This window comes from Crocodylus porosus, unplaced genomic scaffold (assembly GCF_001723895.1).
Source record: "Crocodylus porosus isolate Cpor-Errol unplaced genomic scaffold, CroPor_comp1, whole genome shotgun sequence".
Lineage (NCBI taxonomy): Eukaryota > Metazoa > Chordata > Crocodylia > Crocodylidae > Crocodylus > Crocodylus porosus.
Window position 1 is genome coordinate 76,808,279 of NW_017728949.1, and position 22,872 is coordinate 76,831,150.

At 41.1% G+C, this 22,872-nt stretch overlaps 1 protein-coding gene across 4 annotated transcripts in view; it reads left to right on the forward strand.

Moving 5' to 3' along the window:
• The first annotated feature begins 2,421 nt into the window (after positions 1–2,421).
• The window catches only part of MBD5 (methyl-CpG binding domain protein 5), a 75,627-nt gene continuing 55,176 nt past the window's right edge, over positions 2,422–22,872 (forward strand). For all 4 annotated transcript variants that reach the window (XM_019554118.1, XM_019554119.1, XM_019554120.1 and 1 more), the window contains exons 1-4: positions 2,422–3,003; positions 13,911–14,013; positions 16,251–16,431; positions 20,596–22,728. In XM_019554118.1, the coding sequence (XP_019409663.1) occupies positions 2,891–3,003; positions 13,911–14,013; positions 16,251–16,431; positions 20,596–22,728 (2,530 nt within the window). In that variant the 5' untranslated portion in view covers positions 2,422–2,890. The remainder of the gene's footprint in view (positions 3,004–13,910; positions 14,014–16,250; positions 16,432–20,595; positions 22,729–22,872) is intronic.

Consider the following 22,872-nt stretch of genomic DNA (forward strand, 5'->3'; position numbering starts at 1 on the left):
TCCCCATATGATTCTACAGCCACTAATTCCCAATTTTTTTCCCGTATTTTCTGGGTAATCATTCTAATAAGGGACTTTAGGAACATGGGAATCTTGCCTTAGATTTCTACAGGGCAAGGCTTCATGTTGTGCCGTAATACTTCTTCCTGGCTGAGAAATGGGTCCTAGGCTAGTAACTAAGTCCCTTGTCCCAAATGAAGGTCTGCAGAGACTCAGCATAGAGTATCCATCCTGCTTCCTCATTCTGCCAGCCTACATTGTTCTTGTAAGTATCACATAGTTATCTTAAAAAAAAAACTCTTTAAGGTTGAAATATATAAAGAGCATATCTCGGTAAGATGAAATACAAGAAATGCACGTCTTGTGAGCTCAGTATGCTGTGCGTTCAGTGTGATGTTGATGTTGAAGTGTGTGGAGTTTGCTCTTTAGGTTTTGTTTTTTGGGGGTTTTTTATTATTATTATTATTAAATACATCACTTTGTTTTATTTTTAAGCATGTAATACCAGACAAACATTTTCAATGTGGACAATCTAACTCTGGTGTTGAAAATTCTAATTTTTTGCATTTCTTTACTCCCTTTAAATTGGAATCTTAATCTATTAGCATAAGATGTTTTTCATGCAACATATTTGAACTATTTCTGTCCTAAGCACTTCTTCTATTACAATCTGTTCAATAGATGAATGTAAGGAAATGTTAGAATGAGGAAATAAAAACCAGAAACAGCACGTATCTAAAATAAAAGCTATAATGCCATTGTTGCCATAGTAAAGGATTCAACAGTATCTTACTTTTTCAATGTTTGATTTCTAGGATTACTGCTTTTGCAGCATAGTTAGATTTTGAACTGCATACTTATTTTAGTCTCTCTTTAATAAACCTTTCTAGAGGTAGCTAATTGTAAACCCAGATATTTATGTCTCCTTTTGGTTGAGGATAACATGATCCATTGCTTTCAAAACATCTCTAATAGGGATTACTCATACAATAGAGTAATATGATATATGTTTATTATTTTTCCTGTGTCATTCAGGCAATTCAGAGTTTTTTGCGTGGGTACTCTGAGGCCCATACATAAAAAATACCAGACTGATAGCAAATTTACACTGAAAAATCAAGAGATGCTGTTTTTCTTTGTATTGAATGAGTTTCTATATAATTAAGTGCAATTAAAATACTTTTACTGATACAATAATTTACCATGTTTACTTGAATATAAGAAAACCCCTCAAAAATTAGATTCTATATATGGGAAATGCATAATTTGATATAATTTTCAGGTATAGAATATAATTATTGGAGGTCCATCTTGAATTTGTCCCCCTCCCATTACTACAGCAGGGAAAATAAATCTAGGGGGTCAGGTAGTCCCCTTGCCCTCTGCCCCCTCAACCTTTTCCCCCCAAAGCCTCTTCCCACTCCTTACTGCCAGAGCTGCTCCCCTTGAGCACATGTAAGTGAGGGGCAAATTTGAAAACACTTACCTTTGAAATAAAGATACCTGTGGTAACTTGCATGTAAACAAATTACTACAGATACCCAAAGACTTAGTTCATCCAGAATGGATGTGTTTTACCTTGTTTGAAACTGCCACAAGTTATAGCACAGGTATTCCATAAACACTTTTAAGCAGTGTTTTGTACCTATTTATATATAGTACAAACTGCATGATATTAGTTCAAAACCAAAAGGTGCATGATTTTTACCATATAGTTCATTGGACTGGGCCCCAGCAGAGTCAACAGTGTTTCAAGCCTTGGTAACTTCATAGCTCAGCACTGCTCACTATGTATGTGTATATTCCAGATACCCCCTGCCAAAGGATTCATGTGTTAATTAGCCCCCCAGTCATGACTGGAACCAGGTGTTCTTGTTGCAAGCCCTGAGATCCTCCAAAAATGTATATGCAGATGAGGCACAGGGCAATCTGGTCTGGCTCCACCTCACGGAGGACAGGGAAATCACACTAATCAAATGTTCCAGGCTGAGAGAGAGGGGCAACAGGGGGATTCTGGGTAAACTGTTTGGGGCCCTGTTTGATGTTTGCCAGACAAGGGGATGATGAGGGGGTGCACCCCAGGGGATGATGAGGTTGAAAGTTTATAAGCTACTGCAAGACCATTTCAGGCTGTACATAAGGAAGAATTTTACTGTCCAAGCCCCCGAGGTCTGAAACAGTCTGCCATCAAAGGTGGTTCAAGCACCTACATTGAACACCTTCAAGAGTAAATTGGATGCTTATCTTGCTGGGATCCTATGACCCCAGCTGACTTCCTGCCCTTCGGGCGGGGGGCTGGACTCAATGATCTTCCAAGGTCCTTTCCAGCCCTAATGTCTATGAAAGTCTATGAAAGACATTTAAGGCTGATAAAGAAGCCAGAATCATTAGAAATGGGAAAGAAACGCACAGCTAAAGGTGGCATCTAAAGGGTATAATATCTGGAGATATTAGCTCTGACTCATATATGTAAAAATGAGACTAGCTCTCATAAAATACAAGTTGTCCTAGATGGTCATCAAGCTTGGAGTCATGCTTTTGAACTAGAAATTCATTCCCTCCCTTTCTGACAGGTAACAGAGGACTGGTGAATTATGATTTTCCAAAGTTGGAAGCACTCATTTTTACCCATGTAGTTAATCCTTATGAATACATAAGGAGTTAAACATTGCATATTTAATGTGGATTATAATGGGATACTGACTCATTAACAAAAAATGGCAGATTTTAAGGACTTGGTTTCAAATTGAACTGGAGCCTCCAATGCACTTTGTACAATCTGGGGAAAGCTGTACTGAATGGCCTTCTCTTGAAGGCCATGATGACATGTAATAAAAAGATATCATCTTACTGTTGATATCTTTGAAGAGTCATAAGCAGAAGCAGAAAAATGAATGGAGGAAAGGAGTGTGATGGAGGGGACAAGGATGGAGGGCCACCAGCAGTACAAGTTCCAGTTGGTTGGCAACGTCGGATAGACCAGAATGGAGTGCTCTATATCAGGTGAGAATTAAATATATTGTATGCACTTTATATTATTCTTGTTATACTAGAATGTATTATAAATTAGTGACTCTTCTGATGATGTAATCACAGTATATGGTAGCTTCAAACTTTTTGTTATTCTGAAAATGTTAGGTCATATTTTCTGCTGATATTAAAATATGAAGATCGGGTTAAGCTGGCAGTGGTCAACTGATTTATACCAGCTGAGAATTTGTCATGTCATTCCTGATTTACACTTCTTTATTTTAATATTATACCCAGTTTCAATTACTACACTACTTAATATATGTAGTGTATAAAGCCATATGAACAATGCCTTATTTCTCTATGGATTATGTATTTGAAAGGTATATCAAATGTAAAGCCTCTTAATTTTTTTATTATTCAAACCAATTAACTCAGAATATTTTGAATATCTGTTACTTCTCTCTCTTTAGTCTTTTATGGATTTATGCTGCAAATATCAATTATTTTTAGTATTTTCTATGCTTCCATTTGAAGGGAAGTTGAGTAGCATAACCCATGTAATAGCTTTAGAAAACATTCATCTTTAAATGGTCATTGATAGTTTCCTCCTGGATATCCTGTTGTTTTTCCTAAAGAACTGCATCTGCAGAACACCTACATATTGCATATACAAAGCAAAGTAAATTGGTGTCAAGTACAGGACCATGTTGTAGATATAGGTATTGGGAATTGTTACACAATAAAAAAAAAAAAGTTCTGTATCACTTTCTAAGCTCCCTGTTTTCCTACAGCTATAAACAGGAGACCACCAAACCATTGCTGCTTTTCTGACATTTCTCCACATAAGTTGTTTTTTTTTTTTTGGTGTGCACGAACATTGTTCACTCAGGCCCCTGGCAGACATGCAGATAAAGGCGTGATGGGATCTGATGCACGATCCACACAATCATGCATCCTGCCATGCAGGACTGAGCATGTGAGATTTGAGCATCAGATTCCATCACTCTTTATTTCTCATGCAGGGGGAGCCTGGGATAACAATCCTGCGTTCTCCCAGTTGGAAGTCCCATCAATTGACAGGGCTCCTAGCCACAAGACTGCATCGTGTGCCTCTGCCAGCTAGGAGCCTGGATCAATTGATGTGGCTCACAACCGCAGGAGCACATGGTATGATCCTGCAGCTGGGAGCCCCATCAGCTGACAGAGCTCCCAACCACAGTGATCCACCTGGCCACACATTCAGTTAATGGCATGATAAGAATCAGCCACAAAGTTGTTACACATTTTTTGTGGAACAACTTTGTAGCTTATCCCTTGTTTTATGACATGGTTAATCATCTGAATGTGTGGCAAGGTTACAACTTAAAATGCAGTTAACTGGTTAATCATGTTTCAAGTGTAATGTGTGCCCAGGGCCTCAAAAGTAGAGACTTTTTTTTGCCAGTTGAGTCCATTGGAGCTATGCATGCTCCTAAGTTTCATTCTGTTCCCATATCAAGGGCATAAAGTACAGAACAACCATGGTTAAACCACTGTTTGAACCATCTTCATTGCCTTCTCACTGACCCTTCATTGTGAGACTGAGCTCCTCAGGATCCACATATCCATACAGTATTTCTGTCTCTTGTATGTGTGTAAATTCCTGTTTGTATGGTTAGTTAAGTTAGTTACTCTCTGGCGATTTTTGATAGCTTTGGAAATTTTATTTTCCTTATTTTATTTTCTCTCTCTTGTCAAGAAGTGATCTCTGCTACCTCTGGTATTAAATGTCATGTCCTAAGTTGTGCACATTTTAAGAATTGTCTTTTTTTGTAAAATAACATTAATGATGACTGTGCTCTAATGTCTTAGAGAAGCCCATATTCATGAGTATTCAGCATGTATGCTGTTTTTCCAAAACAGAGAAAGGCACCCTTGACTTCTTAATGTCATTGGTATCTGATCAAGGAAAAGCATAATTCCTTGACAAGTCCTCCTGCTGCTTAGAAGTATCTGGAAGTCCCTCCCAGGGATCAGCTAGATCCTGAGTTCCAACTTCAAAAATAATGTCAGCTTCATAGAAGATGCAATTGCAAGGGACCTCCTATGTCACAGTTACTAGTGACATTGCAAGTGCTACATTATATACAGGCATACCTCGGCGATATTGCAGGTTCGGTTCCAGACCACCACAATAAAGCGAATATTGCAATAAAGTGAGTCACACGAATTTTTTGGTTTTCCAGTGCATATAAAAGTTATGTTTACACTATACTGTAGTCCATTAAGTGTGCAATAGCATTATGTCTAAAAAAACAATGTACACACCTTAATTAAAAATACTTTATTGCTAAAAAATGCTAATCATCATCTGAGCCTTCAGCGAGTCATAATCTTTTTGCTGGTGGATATTGATGGCTGCTGACTGATCAGGGTGGTGGTTGCTGAAGTTTGAAATATTGTGAGAATTACCAAAATGCGACACAGAGACACGAAGTGAGCAAATGCTGTTGGAAAAATGGTGCCAACAGACTTGCTCGACGCAGGGTGGCCACAAACCTTCAATTTGTAAAAAACACAATATCTGCGAAGCGCAATAAAGCAAAGCGCAATAAAATGAGGTATGCCTGTAATACCTCCATATATAGAGCATATTCACACTGACAGATTGGGGGCGGGGAGGGAATAGCACTTTACTGAAAGAGGCAGTGCATTAGTTTGACCCACTCTGCAGCGTCTGTATAGGCAGCTCAGCAAGGCATCTTGGTAATCTCTAAAGGTGATTCAATCAGCTATAAGATAAAAGTGCCCAATCTATATAGACATTGGGCAAACTGTGTCCAGCTAATGTGGTGCCTCTTTTGGATATGTGCTGCGTTTGGTGCAAGGGTGCACTGAGCTTAAAGCCCTGGGGTTTTTTCCCCCCTGCATCTGTAAACAGCCTTATTTTTTATTTTTTGGTGGGGGGAGCATGTTTCCTTGCTACTCCCACTGGCAAGCTGCTCCTGAAACTAATTGCTCTAATATCTAGGAACCATCTTCTCATTTCTGGCCTAAATTTACTCATGATCAGGATGTACTTATTTATGCTCACAGTGCACTTTCACTTATATGCTTTTTTTCCTTTCCTTGGTTTTTACTTCCCTTCATGAATTTGTACACATGTATTCCCCTGATCAACTTAATAGCCTTTCTCTGCACTCATTACAGTGTCAGCTCATCTTGAACATGAAAAAAGATTTCTCTCTTAACCCCCATTTAAGCCTAGGCACTGTATTTGCTGCTGTTTTATCATATAGTATCATCTCCAGTTACAGATTTGTTAAAATATATTTGCTACTAGATGTACAATTTCATGTGCCAGCTTCTTCAAAATTCTGGAATGGAAATTATCCTGTCCCTCAGTTTGCAAATATTCATGTCCTTATTCCCACTATCCACCTCTGATATCTTGTTCAACATCAATTTCTTTATTGAAAATTGAGGAGAATCATATGATTGTATTACTCTGTTAATTTAGCCTTTTAGCTAAATTACCTATATTATAATAGGAATCATAGAAAAATAAGAGGACATTCAAGAGGTCATCTAGTCCAACCTGTGTTTTAAGTAGGATTATCACTGTCTAAATCATCCCAGACAAATCTTTGCCAAACTAAACGTAGATATCATTTAAGATGAAGACTCCAGAATCTCTTTGAGTAAACTATTCTAATACTTACCCACCTGCAGAGTTATAAAATTTTACCTAATACCTAACCTATTAAATAGGTTATAGTTTCAAAGTGCTTAGGGTCGGAAGGGACCTAAACAGATCATCAGGTCCGACCCTCTGCCCCAGGTAGGAATGAGTGCTGGGGTCATAACACCCAAGCCAAATATCTATCAAGCCTCCTTTTGAAGACCCCCAAGGTAGGAGAGAGCACCACCTCACTTGGGAGCCCGTTCCAGAGCCTGGCAGCCCTAACTGTAAGGAAATGCCTCCTGACGTCCAGCCTGAACCTTCTCTCTAACAATTTGTCGCCATTATTCCTAGTAACCCCTGGTGGTGCCCAGGGGAACAGAGCCTCACCCAATTTCCGCTGGTCCACCCCGGTGAGTTTGTAGACAGCCACCAGATCCCCTCTCAGCCTTCTCTTGTGGAGGCTGGATCAATTCAGGCCCTTTAGCTTCTCTTTGTTGGGCCTGCCCCGCTGCCCCTCGACCATGCAAGTGGCCCTCATCTGGATCCTCTCAATGCTAGCCACATCCCTCTTGAAGTGCAGCACCCAGAACTGGACACAGTACTCCAACTGCAGCCTGACCAATGCCACATAGAGGGGAAGGATCACCTCCCTGGACCTGTTTTTGATCTATCTGTAGATTCACAACAAGATGCAGTTAGCCTTACTGACCACTTCCTTGCCTTGGTGGCTCATGTTCATCCTGGAGTCAACAATGACTCCAAGATCCCTTTCTGCTGCTGTGTTGACAGAAAGGGTGTTCCCTAGCCTTTAGGTATGTTGCTGGTTCCTTCTCCCTAGATGCAGCACCTTGCATTTCCTGCCTTGAATTCCATCCTGTACTCATCTGCCCACCTCTGTAACCTGTCAAGATCTAGCTGGATTCTGTCCCTCCCCTCCAGCATGCCCACCTCATCCCACATCTTGGTGTCATCAGTGAACTTGGACAGCGTGCTTTCCACACCCACATCGCTGATAAAGATGTTGAACAGTATAGGCCCAAGGACCGAGCCCTGCGGAACGCCACTGCCCACATCCCTTCAGGTCAAAAACAACCCATCCACCACCACTCTCTGGGTGTGACCATCTAGCCAATTTGCCACCCATCTGACTGTGTAGGTATCAGTGCCACAGGCATCAGAGAGCTAACTGCCGCAGTCAGTTTGAAATACCAGTAAAAAATCATGATGTTAGTCATCGCTAACAAAATTGCATGTATATATGTTTTTGACCTTTTTGTTTGGAAAGATTAAAAAAAAATAAAATCTGCTGTGCTGTTAAATTCCAAGTGGATCATTTTACTCAATCTTTAAACATTTCTGTATAATTTAAGATAGACAAAACATAAGTCATTATATTAGTCTTGAAGTGTTGTATAACTTTGTGTTTAAAGTGACCGCCCAGCAAGACTGAGATAACTGAGGCATAAGGTACTTGGTTGTCCAAGGTCATACTTTGGCAAGTCTTTGGACGCTGTTTGTTAAATGTTAGACCTTTGATTAAATAGGATCATAAGAAAGTAAAGCTGGAATGGACCTCACAAAGTGATCTAGTCCAGGCCCCTGTGCGAGGCAGGACAATGCCTCATTAAACCATTCCAGCCGGGTAGCTGTCCAGCTTGCTCTTAAAAGTTCCAGGGGATGCGGATTATACCATTTCTCTAGGTAGCCTGTTCCAGTGTTTGATCACTGTAATAGACAGAAAGTTCCTAATCTCAAACCCATGTTTCCTCTGCTGCAACTTGAGGCCATTGCTCCTAGTCCTGTTCCCTTACAGCCACAGTCTATCTCCATCCCTTCCCTTGATTTCCAAATTACACTCTTGTTAATGCAACCCAGTATGCTGTTTACTTTTTTAGTAGCACACTTGGCTAATATTCAGTTTATGGTCAATGGTAACCCCTAGGTCCTCCTTTGCAGTACTGCAGTCTAGCAGTCATTCGCCAGTCTATTTATGCATGCAATTATTCCTTTCCAAGCACAGGACTTTTGCACTTGTCCTTGTTGAATTTCATCTGGAAATGTAAATTCATCTTTTATGCAAGTGATCTACATATTATATATTATAACCATATGAACTGAAATTGAATGTAGACTATGAAACAAAATATAGAACTTACTAATGGACTTCAATATTAGTTTAGTGTCCTATAAAAATCAGGTGCATCTTTATAGCGTAAAATGAAGTATAATGTTATTATGTTACTTTCAAGAAGACTTTTTATTTTAAAACATCACTGTATTAAGAAGGCAGATATTAACTGAAAAGCTTTTGACCTATTTTTATTAACCTGAGTTGACAACTTGTCAAAAAATAAAATGTTTGAAATGTAATAGCTTCCATTAGTAATTGGCATTCTTTTTCCAGCTTAAAAATTAACTATGCAGTTGAAACAGACAAAAAAAATCCATGTTCTTGTAGACAAGAGAATAAACATAAGTAAAAAAGTCACTTGATTCTATTTTGTTAATTTTAAGTACCATTTTTTACATCCAGACCAGTGTGAGTTCTTCATTTAAAAGTTAACTCTTTGTATTTATCCCCTTTAAGTCAGTGATTGTAACTGCTCAGTACGTAATCTGATTTTTTTTTAATTTTGTTTTAACCACTGTCAGAGACCCATCTGTAGGAGTATTCCTAGAGCCCCAAGTTTCTCCCCATTGTCCTACTGCTTGTTCCAAGGAACAAACAAAGGTTTCTCTTGGAATAACTTCCCCACAAGTCTCAGTTCCACTGTCCTTATACCAGACCCCACAGCTGCAGCAGAGGAATTTTTGCCATCTCTAAGTAGTGTTTTCTTGGGCCATGAAAAAATTCAAGGTCCACCCCAGACTCTCTCCATATATGGGGTAGCCTGAAAGATCACTTGTTCTGAGATCACATTTTACCACAAGCAGTCAGTAAGGTACCAGAACACAAAAATGATTTATTACGTGGAAGAAAGTAATTGTACATAAAAAGTAGTCATCTAGTTTGAAGACAGAACAAAAAGACAGGTAAAGTTTTTACCCTCTCATCCGGCTACAACCTAGTTCTTCTAAAAGAGCTGTCGCAATACTTTGAGTGCCCATCTCAACAATAGCCCTTTCTGCCTGTGTTTGGCAGTGGCAGTTGTTCTTGCTCGAGTGACACAACAGGCCAGTGTTCCTTATTAATATCACTTTCCTTTGTTCCTTTGTGTCGGGTAGTCACCGGGTATGGGCATGTACCCCTACATCCCGCTGACATTCACTGGTCCCCTCAGGGTGGCTGCACCCCTTGTGGGTGATTGTAGTGAGGTCTGGTGCCCTTTCTTCCTTCCTGCCATGACTTTAATGATAAGAAGATGTTTATGAAAGGGAGGTGGTGACTACCCACCCCACATCCAGATCGATCGCCAGGGCTGCCCCAATGCCCGAAGCCCAAAAATGAAAGCAATGAAAGGACCAACTTGAAACCAATTTATTTACTCCCTTCTCATTTTATTTTTTTGGGTTAACTGAAATCTTATCGCTTTTATCCTTTTCTTCTTTTGGACATTGTTGAAGTCTGGTCCTGGTTGCCTGGGGCTCTGTTAACCCTCGGAGCCAGTCAGCAGCTTACTGTCTCTGCCTCAGACTCCTTCTGGATATTTTTAATTAGGACCGTGCCAGGCTTAATTGGCAGTGCATGCTGCTTAACGAGGAAGGGAACTCCCTCTTGTGCCATCAGCTGGTAAGGAGGCGCGGTCTTCACAGTTTGTAGGCTTTCTGCCCCACTCCCGATCCAGTCGGGGGGCCTTTCGGGGCACACAATCCCCTTTCCCTCGTGGGAGAATGCCCAGCCCTGATATGGACTTTCTTCTTGCCTGGACTGCCTGTGGCTCAGCGGCATCTGGCGGCACCCAGTATGTGGCTCTCAAGCAGGGAACAGAACATCAAAGGAAAGAGGAAAAAAAACACCAAAAAACCCCCGCAGCAGACAGTTCAGGCAGATCCGCTACCTCCGCCATTGCTAGGGTCTCTCCCTAATTTGCCTTCTATTGCCTTCCTTCTTCCACCCTCCTCTTCACTCCCACAGCAAGGGTGTCACTGCCTCTTCAGGGTCCAATGAGGGGCTTATCCAACTTTCATCGCCTTCACTCCACATCTCCAGCTCCCTGGCTTTTTCCTTTTCTTTTCCCGCTGTCCTCCTCTCTCCACCCTGGGCTCTGTTCCCAGTCCCTAGATATTGCCCCAGCTGCAGATTAGCACCAATCCACTTCACCTATCAAAGAGGTAAAGCCGGGCAGGTGTGGATAGGAAGCTCCCATTGTAGTGTGGACATCGTGATGCAATGCAGTCCATGCCTGTGGCCAGGGATGTACTCTAGGTGAGTGCCCTCTGGACTCTCACACTTTGACATATAAATAGCTCTTAATTAGAGATCTGTCCATAACCTTTGACTAAGCTGTGTCCCAAAATCTTAAAGATCTATACAGACAGTGTAACATCCCTACAGTGATAAAAATGACATAAATAAATACAGTTTTACAGCTTTTGAACAAGACCAAACACAAGGTCATCCATATCAAACTTGAGGCAGATAGTTCTATGGAAGACGCTCTAAACCTCAAAAGAATTCCTGCTTTTGGGTGTGCTTATGACGACCACTATTATAACTGGTTGAATCAGCATAATTTATGAAAGTACTTAGCTGTTTTAGGTCCCTTGACAGAGCACAATGATGGAATGATTTGTGTTTGCTATGTGAAGGCATGAAACAACTCCTTCCCTTGCATAATGTATATGCTGTGGTCGTGGTGTGGTGGTAAGGGGTCCCTGCTCACGTGTGCACAAATAAAGATAGGCAGGCAGTGATGAAAAATGGGCAGTCTTGGCACTGTGCATTTCTCCCTACCAATGTGGCAAGAAAATAGCAATTCCCACCATGATGTGGTGATAGTTTACCCTAAACCTAAATCAGGGAAAAAATTCTGATTCTGGTGGTACGACATCTTTGCATAACTGGAATGACTGACAGCCAAGTTAGTCCAGATTAGGGATAAGTAAGCTCACTGCAAAGCCATATTTGTGTTACTTACCTTCACTGCATTCACTGCGATATGTGGCTAGGAATTTTGGAGTCCTATGACATGGGGGTTTGTGCTACAGTAAGCCAAGCCACTCTTTGCCAGTTAATTGTGAGCAAACTTGTCTGTGTTTCTGAACCGAAAATGGGATTTGTGGCTACAAACAGATGTTGCATTTCTCCTGGGAGAAACCATTTTATTCCAGAACAAAGTGCAGTTGTTCACACTTCCATGTCCATTGTCCTGAAACAAACTCTAAAAAGGCTCATGGGATAAGAAATGCTAACATTTTGTCCTGGGGTATCACAAAATCTATCTGAACAGTTGTTTTACGATTACATGATTAAATTAATGGTAGAAAAGTGGCACTGCATTCAGGCATTTCCTAAACTCTGATGAAAAGGTGATGTTTGTACACACCAGTCCAGGGACTTATCTGTTCCAAGACAGACACAGGCATGATGTCCCAGAACAAATGCAGTGTTCCTATGCATACTATCAAGCACTAAATAACTCAGTACTCAAATGATTTAGCTTGCATTCTCACTGCAAAATGGATGACTTACCAGTCCAAATGAAACGAGAACACAAGCTCTAGCCTATCTCCAGCTGTTCCATCTAGCTTGTGTTTTAATCATCCCTATAACTGGTTGAGAACATCCTACTTGTTAATAGGTGAAGGATGGAGGCAACACCTGAGTAACCCCAAATTAACTGCAGTGAGGGCATACCCTGAGTAACAGTTTATTACTGTGTGCTTACTTCAAACAGCTTGTAAAAATCCGATATAGGCCTAAATGACTGGTTTGTGCTGAAGTTCTAAAGGCAAATTGCAAAATTTAGGGATAACATTTGCTTAATAAGTGACGACAGTGTCTTGTCTTGACTGGTTTCTGGTAGAAATAATGTCCAATTCTTCCCAGAACAGGAAAACTATCATACTAAGTCTTGCAGTCTAAAGCTGTTCACCACAAAGCATGTACCTCATGTCTATAATTTAAATCTTTACTGAAAATGTTAATGTCATCTGTAATAGTTGGTTTGTACATACTGTAAGCGTTCTTTTATGCAAAGTACTTGGTTTTACCTTTTGTTCTTAAGTGTAAAATCTTACATGTATTATCAATTTTGTGTCTTGAGTCCCAGCTGACTTTTGAATCCCAATATCTGCATCACAGAGTACTACTGAGGCTCTAGTCCATAGGAATTGTCAAGGTTATAGGGGAACCCCCCTTTTACTGGGTTCTTGATGTAATATCTCCCAGAGTCAGTGAGGCATTTGAAAATTTAGCTGAATTAAAGCTAAGCTATGGACATACTGGTCTGTATAACTACATTTATGTACTGTAGCAGTTCTTAACCTTTTTTAAACTCAAGGCATCCTTTGAAAAATGCCAGCTCTTAATTTTTACTCTGTTTTTGACTACAGAAAAAGTGTAGAGTAAGTCTTCTGTTGCAAAGCCCTCAGAAAGACCATGATGCTTTTAACGCTATGGATTTTATTCGAAATCTCTGGATTTATCTGTCAATCATGTTTGCACACCTGACAGTGCTAACATTGTGTGGCACCCTGCAGCAGCCTTGGAAGGATTTCTGGGCACCTTGGGGTGCCAGGTTGAGATTCTTTGATGTACTGTTTCCTTGATCTTCCATCCTGTATCTTGTACTGCTGGAAGCATGTTCTTGTGATGACACCTCTTAAATGAGGTTCTCATCCTTCAGAGTACACCATGCAAGTACACCTGTATCTGTGTGGATCCCCAGTGGCCTCACAGAAAGAGTCCATGGAGATGTCACAGTCTACTCCTGTATTGTATTATAGAACTGGGGAGAAAAAAGTTGTTTTAAAATGTTTATGCAGTCTAGATCCTCTTTGAGCACTACTGCAATGTGAAAATTAAATAGTTATAATTTTGATTGCTTTGGTTTTTTTCTGCATGTGTTACCTTTTGTTTTTGTATCAAGATCTCTGACTTTCACAGATATATTTTGGGGTCTGTTATAAACCAATTCTTCTGGTTGGGAGGGGGCTAGCGGGGGGAGGGGAGTGGTGCTCTTAAATAAAGTCTCTCTCCTGGTGAAAAATAAACTACAAAACGGAAGTTCAAAAACTGAAATGACTTAGTTTTCATTTGACATGTTGGAACTATATATAGATACTATCATCTATAAATATTAATTTATGTATATCTTCTATTGCTTTACAGTCCCAGTGGATCTTTATTATCCTGCTTGGAGCAGGTGAAGACTTACCTGTTGACTGATGGAACATGCAAGTGTGGCTTAGAATGTCCTCTTATCCTCCCCAAGGTAAAAAGTAGAGAGTAACTTTAAACATATAGGCAGAACACAGGGTAGAGATGTACCTTATAGACTCTCTGAATTAGCACTGAATAAGCTTTCATGAGCAAGAGCTCACTAATGCTGGTTGTTGTATTATTCCTGCTGAGCCATAATTTCATACTTATTCAGAGGTTATGCTTCAGAAAAATATGTGATTTATGCCCAAATTAAAGAATTTCTTGTTTTCAAGTAGAGATGATTTTTTTTTTCTTGTGGGGAGGAGGAAAATGGAAGTAATAGTTGACAGACAGCATGGTTGTAAAATACCAAACTTTTTTTAAATTTATTTTTTAGTTTAAAACATCAGTGGAAAGGGTGGCTAGTATATTTCCTTGTGCACAGCATGCTTCCATATATAGGACACACCTTGCTCTTTAAGGACAGCCTGAAGTGGAGGTGGAGGAAATCTTTCTTTGTGATAGCTACATAGCAGCACCTAGGGAACTAAGCCCACTTCTTACCTCACTGCCAGCCCTGTGTGTCAGATGAGGCCCCCAAACCAACCCAGTGCACTGGGTCTGGGAGCAGTATGCCAAGTCCAACCCCATCTGCTGGCTCTGGAGCCTTGTGCTGAATTGGACCCAGCACACTGAGTAGGGAACCACACGCTAGGTCTGGGGCTGAGCGCTAGCTCTAAGGCTGTGCACCCACACAGATCACATCTGAGGTCATACACTGGCCATGTGCCAGTCACTCCTTGTACATTGGCTCCAAAGCTGTGTGCGGGGCCCAACCCCATGTGTTGGCTCCAGGACTGTATGCTGAGTCTGGCCATGTACCAACCCTGTGCAATGACCCGGTCCAGCTCATGGGGCCATACCATCTGGTTGGGGATGGTGCTCTTCACAGGTCCTGAAATTTGACAGCAGGGGAGCAGTGGCAGTATTAATTACCATAGTTTCCAGAGCCATGGCAGTTAACTCTGCCATCAGTCTTCTGCTGCCAAATTTTCATCCTTGGGGAGATTCATTTTTCTCCTGTACAATGCATACACCAAATTTCACCAGCTGATTTTGCAAGGGAAAAAGGCATAGGGTATATGCAACAAGATAAGCATCCTCCTGTATTGATGGAAATCTAAACATAAAAACATTATGCCAGTGCATGAGAACCAGAAGGTGAACATGATGAATATTGACTAGTGAATAAAAAGAGTTTTTCAAAAAGAGTTGTTTATACTTGGCACATTCTGTGTAAGCTTCAACAACTTTTGGAGTAGGTCCATAATTTATGTGTTTGTTTAATCCTTAAAATATATATTTTATAAGTATGCATCAAGACTGCCATCATTTGAAAATATAAAAGGTATAGAAAGCTTTCATAAAATATATAAACTGGGTCACATTATTGTATAACACTGATATAGTCCTGAAATTTATTACTATTAGTCTGTATTCCAAAACATCTTTTCCTTGATCCTAAATTAATCCTAATCATGTGTGATCTCTCCTTTTTATTTAAACAGAGGCATCATGCACAAATGCAGTACTCTTTGAAGTTCTGCTTCACTAAAGGGATGCTTGCTTTTGCCTTTTTACACTAAAGACCAGCTGTTCGCCTTTTTTTTACTTCTAATATTTATCATACACGACCGCTGGATTTCAGGTTTCCTGAACAGTGTTCCTCTGAGTGTTGTAGTGATGGAACACAAAATGTTTTCCCTCCTCATCCCCTACCCACACTCTCTAAAACAAATACACTGTTATTTTTCATGCTCCTCCTTTATCATCTACCCTTCCCATCAGTGTAGGCAGCCTCAGATACCTCCTTTTACTGAGAAAATCCCAACATTGTGGTTCTCTTCCCTCTGGTCCCTCTGTTGATTAGCATCTGGTAGGCTAATCTGCTGCAGAAATTCATTTGTAGTAATAGTTTCACCTAATTGGATAGAGAAAGAAAGGAATGTGGTGGATGGAAGCATGAAGATGAGCAAGATGAGGCCATGCCCTGTAAGGAGGAATAAAGGAGGTATTCTACCATCTACTAATGTCTGTATTCATAAGCTGTCTGTACAGCATTGATGCTCTGACCAAAAGCATCCACCTGAGCTGATTGCAGGGCAAGGCAGGGTTGATATCTATCTAAGACATGATATAAAGGTTGATATCCCATGAAACTTGTGACAAACTTTGGTTCTCTTTCCAGTTCTGATACAATTTTGGAGTTGTTGCTCTGTCTCTAATATGAGGATTTCACTTTTTTAGGTATTTAATTTTGATCCTGGAGCTGCTGTGAAACAGAGAACTGCTGAAGATGTAAAAGCAGATGAAGATGTCACCAAGCTATGCATTCATAAACGGAAAATTATTGCTGTGGCTACACTCCATAAAAGCATGGAAGCGCCTCATCCATCACTCGTTCTGACTAGTCCTGGAGGGGGAACAAGTAAGTTATATTATGCAAGGAAAAGCAGACTTGTATGTTTTTGTGAAATTACAAACTATTGCTCTATAAAAGTACAGTAAAATCCCTGTCATCCGGCATTTGAGTAACTAGAACACTCTATTAACTGGAATTTCCGGCCAGCTGTCCAGATGCTGGGAGGATGAAGCTTGCTCATGGCGGCCACTGTTGCCACCCGCCACCCTGCACTGCTGCTGCTGCTCCACATGCAGCTGGAAACCCCTATGCCTCAGGTAACTGGCATTTTAAGTTACTGGCACCCCCCATTCCCCACTTATGCCAGATAACAGGGATTTTACTGTAACTAACAAACTACAAAACCTCTCCTGATATAAGTTTAGAATGAAGAATTTTCAAGTAGAAAGAAATCCTAAAGTTAAGATATACATAAAACTGTTAATTTAGCTACGCAATATTTGGTGCATATGTGCTGTTGTATTTTTGGAATACTATTTCTGGTGTTAAAACTTTACCTTAATAAGTCAGTGCAACTAATGCTGTTAGAACCCTTAACTGTATAGTTTTCTGATTCTTGTGCATTTAGTTTAAGCTTTACCATGACATGCCTATACTATATCTTTTGCATTTAATTTCTGTATTAAAAAATAGAAAAAAGTAAAGCAGAAATAAATAATAATTTATTAATTAAATCCCTAACCAACATGGGTCAGTTATGCAGCCTTCCATGACTGCTTCCCTACAAGATCACTGTGCATCTCCCAGTTGAAGAAGTAAGCCTCCTAGCACACAACTCCTCCCCTATAATATGCCCCAGTAAAGCTAAGATTGGATATGCACACTTACATTTCATTTCATATATACCAGGAGCCAACATTCAGAGGGAGGAACTTGCATAAATATGCTTTGGTAATTCAGTCACACTATCAAATATTTCATGTATTTGAATTAACATTTGATTGTGGAAGTTGAATGAGTTCCTGCAGCTAGTAATGATGGGAAGGAAAGAAGCTTGTCACCATAGTATAGTTGAGTGACATTAGCAGGCAGGATGAAGAACAGGTTTGTCATTGCAGCTTGTGTGAATTGTCTTCTATAGGGAAGGTGACAAATGAATATTTGTCCATAGTCCTTTAGATTTATTTGAATATGCTGTCTGCAAATCATATATTCAGTGTGAGGGAGAATTAATACTATTTGAGGTATAAATTTCCAGAGTAACCAAATTTGTCATAGTGGCCACCATAGGATGATACCATTCCTAAAGTAAAAGTGGGAAATACAGATTCTAGGAAAAAATGTTGGTAGAAAGAAAAGGAAAGTGAACTTTCTCTGAGAGTGGAAAACGTATGAAGATTAGAATTGATACCGCTTAATTTATTCATTCCTTTAGATTGGATCTAATAAAAAAGCATATAGTTTTTTTGTGTACACTTCTTCCTCCCACCACAAACACACAGAGGAATCTTGGAAACAAAAAGAAAAGCTCCTCCTAGAAACAACCGAAATTCAGCGTCCAGATATCCTAAATAAAACTGCAGCTAGAATGGCAACAAGAGCTTTAATTTAGTAAAGCATTAAAATGCAGGTTTTAAGTCTACCTTTTTTGACGAAGTACTTGTCAACTTTAAGTAGGAGCAAAAGTATTTTGCTAAAACAAAATAGTTAGAATAAAAATGGGGCAAAGAGGACTGTTCTTCACTGAGCCAACTCATGTTTAGAATTTTAATTAGAAACATTTGACTTAGTTGAATGCAGAACAGGTATAAGCAATTTATATATGTAGATGTATAGATATAGTCATCTAATCTTAGAATTCAACCCGCAGATTGGCTCCATATGCCAGAGCAAGCATGCAGGACCAGGCCAGTGAGGGTGTCGCATGCATCATGTGCTCTGAACCAGCCCCATGTGCTGCTGGCTAGGGGTGTGCAAAGCAGGCAGTATTCAATTCAGATTCTGAAGATTTGATTCTGATTTGGAGAATCTGTGATTCGGCCATAGACACAGCTTTATATGTTTTTTCTACATAGCTCAAGGTACCAGGTGTGGCTCGTGAACACTGAGATGGTGGGGCGGATGGAGCATCCCACAGGAGCGTGGGGGGCCCCCCCATGTGCTCAGTGGCGGACCCAGAAGTGGACTTGAAGTATTTCGGTCCATTTCCGGGTCCACTGCCAAGCATGTGGATGACACCCTCCATGCCCCCTTAGCTCAGCTATTGGCCACAGGGGGACCCCAGGTTCCCCCCCAGACCCAGGAAGCACCAGTCACTGAGCCAGGGAATGGGGGAGGTGGCCCCCATGTGCTCCATGGCGGACCTGAAAGTAGACTGGAAGTACTTCTGGTCCACTTCTAGATCCACCATCAAGCACGCGGGGGATCCCCCTCCCCCCCATGCTCCTGTGGGATGCTTCATCTGCCCCACCATCTCAGTGTTCATGAGCTAAGCCCTGGTACCTTGAGGTATGTCAAAAAAACATAAAGCTGTGTCTATGGTTGAATCTCTCCGTATCAAATCGGAGGCTTCCGATTCGATTTGGAGAAATTAATGGGTCTCCTGATTTGATTCAGATTCAGAGATTTGGCCACTGAATCAGCCTGAATCTCCTCCAAATTGAATCAGTGACCGAAGCTTCGCATAGCTCTACTGCTGGCACATATGCCAGCTTTAGTCCTGTATACCACATGCAGCATTTGCTGGCTCCAGTCCCACAGTGTATGGAGCTAGTCTGGCGCATGCTACACATGGCGCATGGGGCCAGTCCAGGGTGTGTGCTGCACATGCCACCTGTGCTGAACCAGGCCTGTGGATTGATTCAGGCAAGTGGTGACCAGTCTGTGGACTCGGTCCAGACCAGCCCTGCACATTGGAACTGGGGCTGGTCTGATATGAGCACTGTGTGCAGCAGACACCTCAAATTAGCCCTGCATGTGGTTTGCATTGGCGCCAGTCTATACACACTGCATGTAGTATGTACCAGCCCCAGCCTGCTACCGCGCACAGGTCTTGTCTGGGGCCCACACTGCATACAGCACCTGTGCCAGATTAGCCCTACATGCTGCTTCTGCCATGCAGGGCTCATCTGTGGGCCCATTCTAGACCAGCTCCAGATCTCACATGTGGGGCTGCTCTGATGCAAATGCCACATGGAGCATATGCCCTGGACTAGCCCTGTGCACCATGTGCAATGCATGCCAGACTGAGTCTCACACTGTGTACAGCCTGTGCCAGACAAGTTCCACATGCCTCATTCAGGCCAGGCCAAGACCCACAGGCTTCACAGCAGGCTGAATAATAGGGCTTATGGGCCAGATCCAGCCTGCGGGACATATCTTTGACACCCCGATCTAATCAAGAGGTAGTTGTATAATCCTTTATACGATATTAAATTTACCTTACTTACAGTAATGTTATCCAGGCAATATTATCAACAATCTAGTTGAGCAGCTGTTATTGATAACACACAGTGATACATATTGAAAGGATTTTTGAGCTGTAAGATTTTGTACATTCAGCATATTTTTGAAAATTTGATATTAACAGGTGTGTTTGTCATCCAATTGAAAATATCTATTAAAACCTGTTTGGTTTATGAATTAGAATTAGGCACAAGGATGGTACACTATGTTCAACTTCCTTTATTTTAACTTTGCCCTGCCCTTTGCTGCTGATTGGCCAAGGGGCCTGGTGGCCTTACCCCTTACTGCTGATTGGTTGAGGAGGAGGCGGTGGCTCCACCCCTTACTGCTGATTGGTCAAGGGGGGCAGTTGTCCCATTCCCACCACCTCCAAGGGGACTGAAGTGGCAGTAGTTTGTGCAGTGATGAAGGTTGAGGGCTCAGATACCCTGTTTATGGAAGTACTTCATATCGTTCTTTTTTTTTTCCGAGAGAAACATCTCTAGGAAGTAACATCCAAAAAACACCTATGCTAATAAAAAGTTATTTATGCAGCAAAATCAAGTATACATTTGCATACAGTCTTTAATTATATGACTACATACTATTTTCTAAATAGGCAACTGTTAATCTAGGACATGATAACTTTCAAATGCTTTTTTTAGAAATTAAAAGCTTGGCATTGTTTTTGCATATAGTCAATTTCTATGTATTCATGTTTGTCTAAAACAAATTAGTTAAACAGATTTCAAAATAGTAACTGTTATTTGATATCTTTAATATCAGGTGCAACGCCAGTAGTTCCTACTCGAGCAGCAACTCCAAGATCAATGAGGAATAAATCACATGAAGGAATTACAAATTCTGTGATGCCAGAATGTAAGACTCCTTTCAAGTTAATGATAGGGGCATCAAATGCCATGGGTAGGATTTATGTACAAGAAATGGCTGGAAGCCAGCAACAAGAACTTCATTCTGTCTATCCCAGGCAGAGATTGGGCAGTAATGAACTTGGGCAGAAGTCTCCGTATCGTGGCAGTCATGGTGGAATGCCTAGTCCAGCTTCATCAGGATCACAGATATATGGAGATGGCTCAATCTCTCCTAGGACTGACCCACTTGGAAGCCCTGATGTTTTCACACGAAATAATCCCAATTTTCATGGAGCACCCAACTCTAGTCCTATTCACATGAACAGGACTCCTTTATCTCCACCTTCAGTAATGCTACATGGTTCTCCAGTACAGTCATCCTGTGCAATGGCTGGAAGGACTAATATACCTCTTTCCCCACCCCTGACCACAAAAAGCCCAGTAATGAAAAAGCCCATGTGTAATTTTTCAGCTAATATGGAAATACCACGAGCAATGTTTCACCATAAACCACCCCAAGGCCCACCTCCACCTCCTCCACCTTCTTGTGCTCTTCAGAAGAAGCCATTAACATCAGAAAAGGATCCGCTTGGCATACTTGACCCTATTCCTAGCAAACCAGTGAATCAGAATCCTGTTATCATTAACCCAACTACTTTCCATTCAAATGTCCACTCTCAGGTACCTGTGATGAATGTAAGCATGCCTCCTGCCGTTGTCCCCTTGCCAAGTAATCTCCCTTTGCCAACAGTAAAACCTGGTCACATGAACCATGGAAGTCATGTACAAAGAATTCAGCATTCAGCTTCAACCTCACTGTCTCCTTCACCAGTGACGTCCCCTGTTCATATGATAGCATCTGGGATTGGAAGGATTGAGGCTTCTCCCCAAAGATCACGCTCATCTTCCACATCATCAGATCATGGAAATTTCATGTTGCCTCCAGTAGGACCACAGTCATCCTGTAGCGGTATTAAAGTTCCTCCCAGATCACCAAGATCAACAATAGGGTCCCCAAGACCTTCTATGCCATCAAGCCCTTCTACCAAGCCTGATGGACTTCATCAATACAAGGACATCCCTAACCCATTAATTGCTGGAATGAGTAATGTATTAAATCCTCCAAGCAATGCAGTTTTTTCTACTGCATCAGCTGGAAGTGGTCCCTTAAAGAGTCAGCCTGGTTTGCTGGGAATGCCTTTAAATCAGATCTTGAACCAGCACAATGCTGCCTCTTTTCCAGCAAGCAGTTTACTCTCAGCAGCAGCCAAAGCACAGCTAGCAAATCAAAATAAACTTGCTGGTAACAACAATAACAGCAGTAGCAATTCTGGAGCTGTTGCCGGTGGCGGCAACAATGAAGGACATAGCACTTTAAATACCATGTTTCCTCCTACTGCCAATGTTCTTCTACCAACAAGTGAAGGACAAAGTGGTCGAGCAGCACTAAGAGATAAACTGATGTCTCAGCAAAAAGACCCTTTAAGAAAAAGAAAACAGCCAACTACAACAGTGCTGAGTTTGCTTAGGCAGTCTCAGTTGGATAGTTCTGGAGTTCCTAAGTCTGGATCTGATTTGATAAGAAAGCAAAGTCAAGGTTCATTTCCCATCAGTTCTATGTCCCAGTTACTTCAGTCCATGAGTTGTCAAAGCTCTCACATGAGCAGCAATACTACCACTGGTTGTGGGAGCTCAAATACTGTTTTGCCTTGCTCTTCTAACCAGATGCATTTTACAGACACCAGTATGAACTCTGGCACTCTTCAGAATTCATTGACACAGAGTTTATCTTTAAGAGGAGAAGGTATGCACTGCCAGAATGCAAACACTAATTTTGTTCATGGTACTAGCCCAGGTCCAAACAACCATCTTGCAGGCCTAATAAATCAGATGCAGGCTAGTGGGAACTGTGGGGTGCTCAGTCAGTCAGGAATGGCTTTAGGAAATTCATTACATCCAACACCTCAGTCAAGAATCCAAGCATCCTCCACGCCAGTGATACCAAACAGCATTGTTAGCAGCTGTAATCAAACAAGTCCTGAAACAGGTATGTTTCCCTTTAAAAGGGTTCTTGTATGTTTGACAGTTTTCAGCTGTTATGAATTGTTTTTATGTGTGTATTGTTTTATCTCCTTTGATTTCAACTTAGCGTAAAAGTAAGCCTGCTAAAGGCTAATCGCAGGTGATCAAA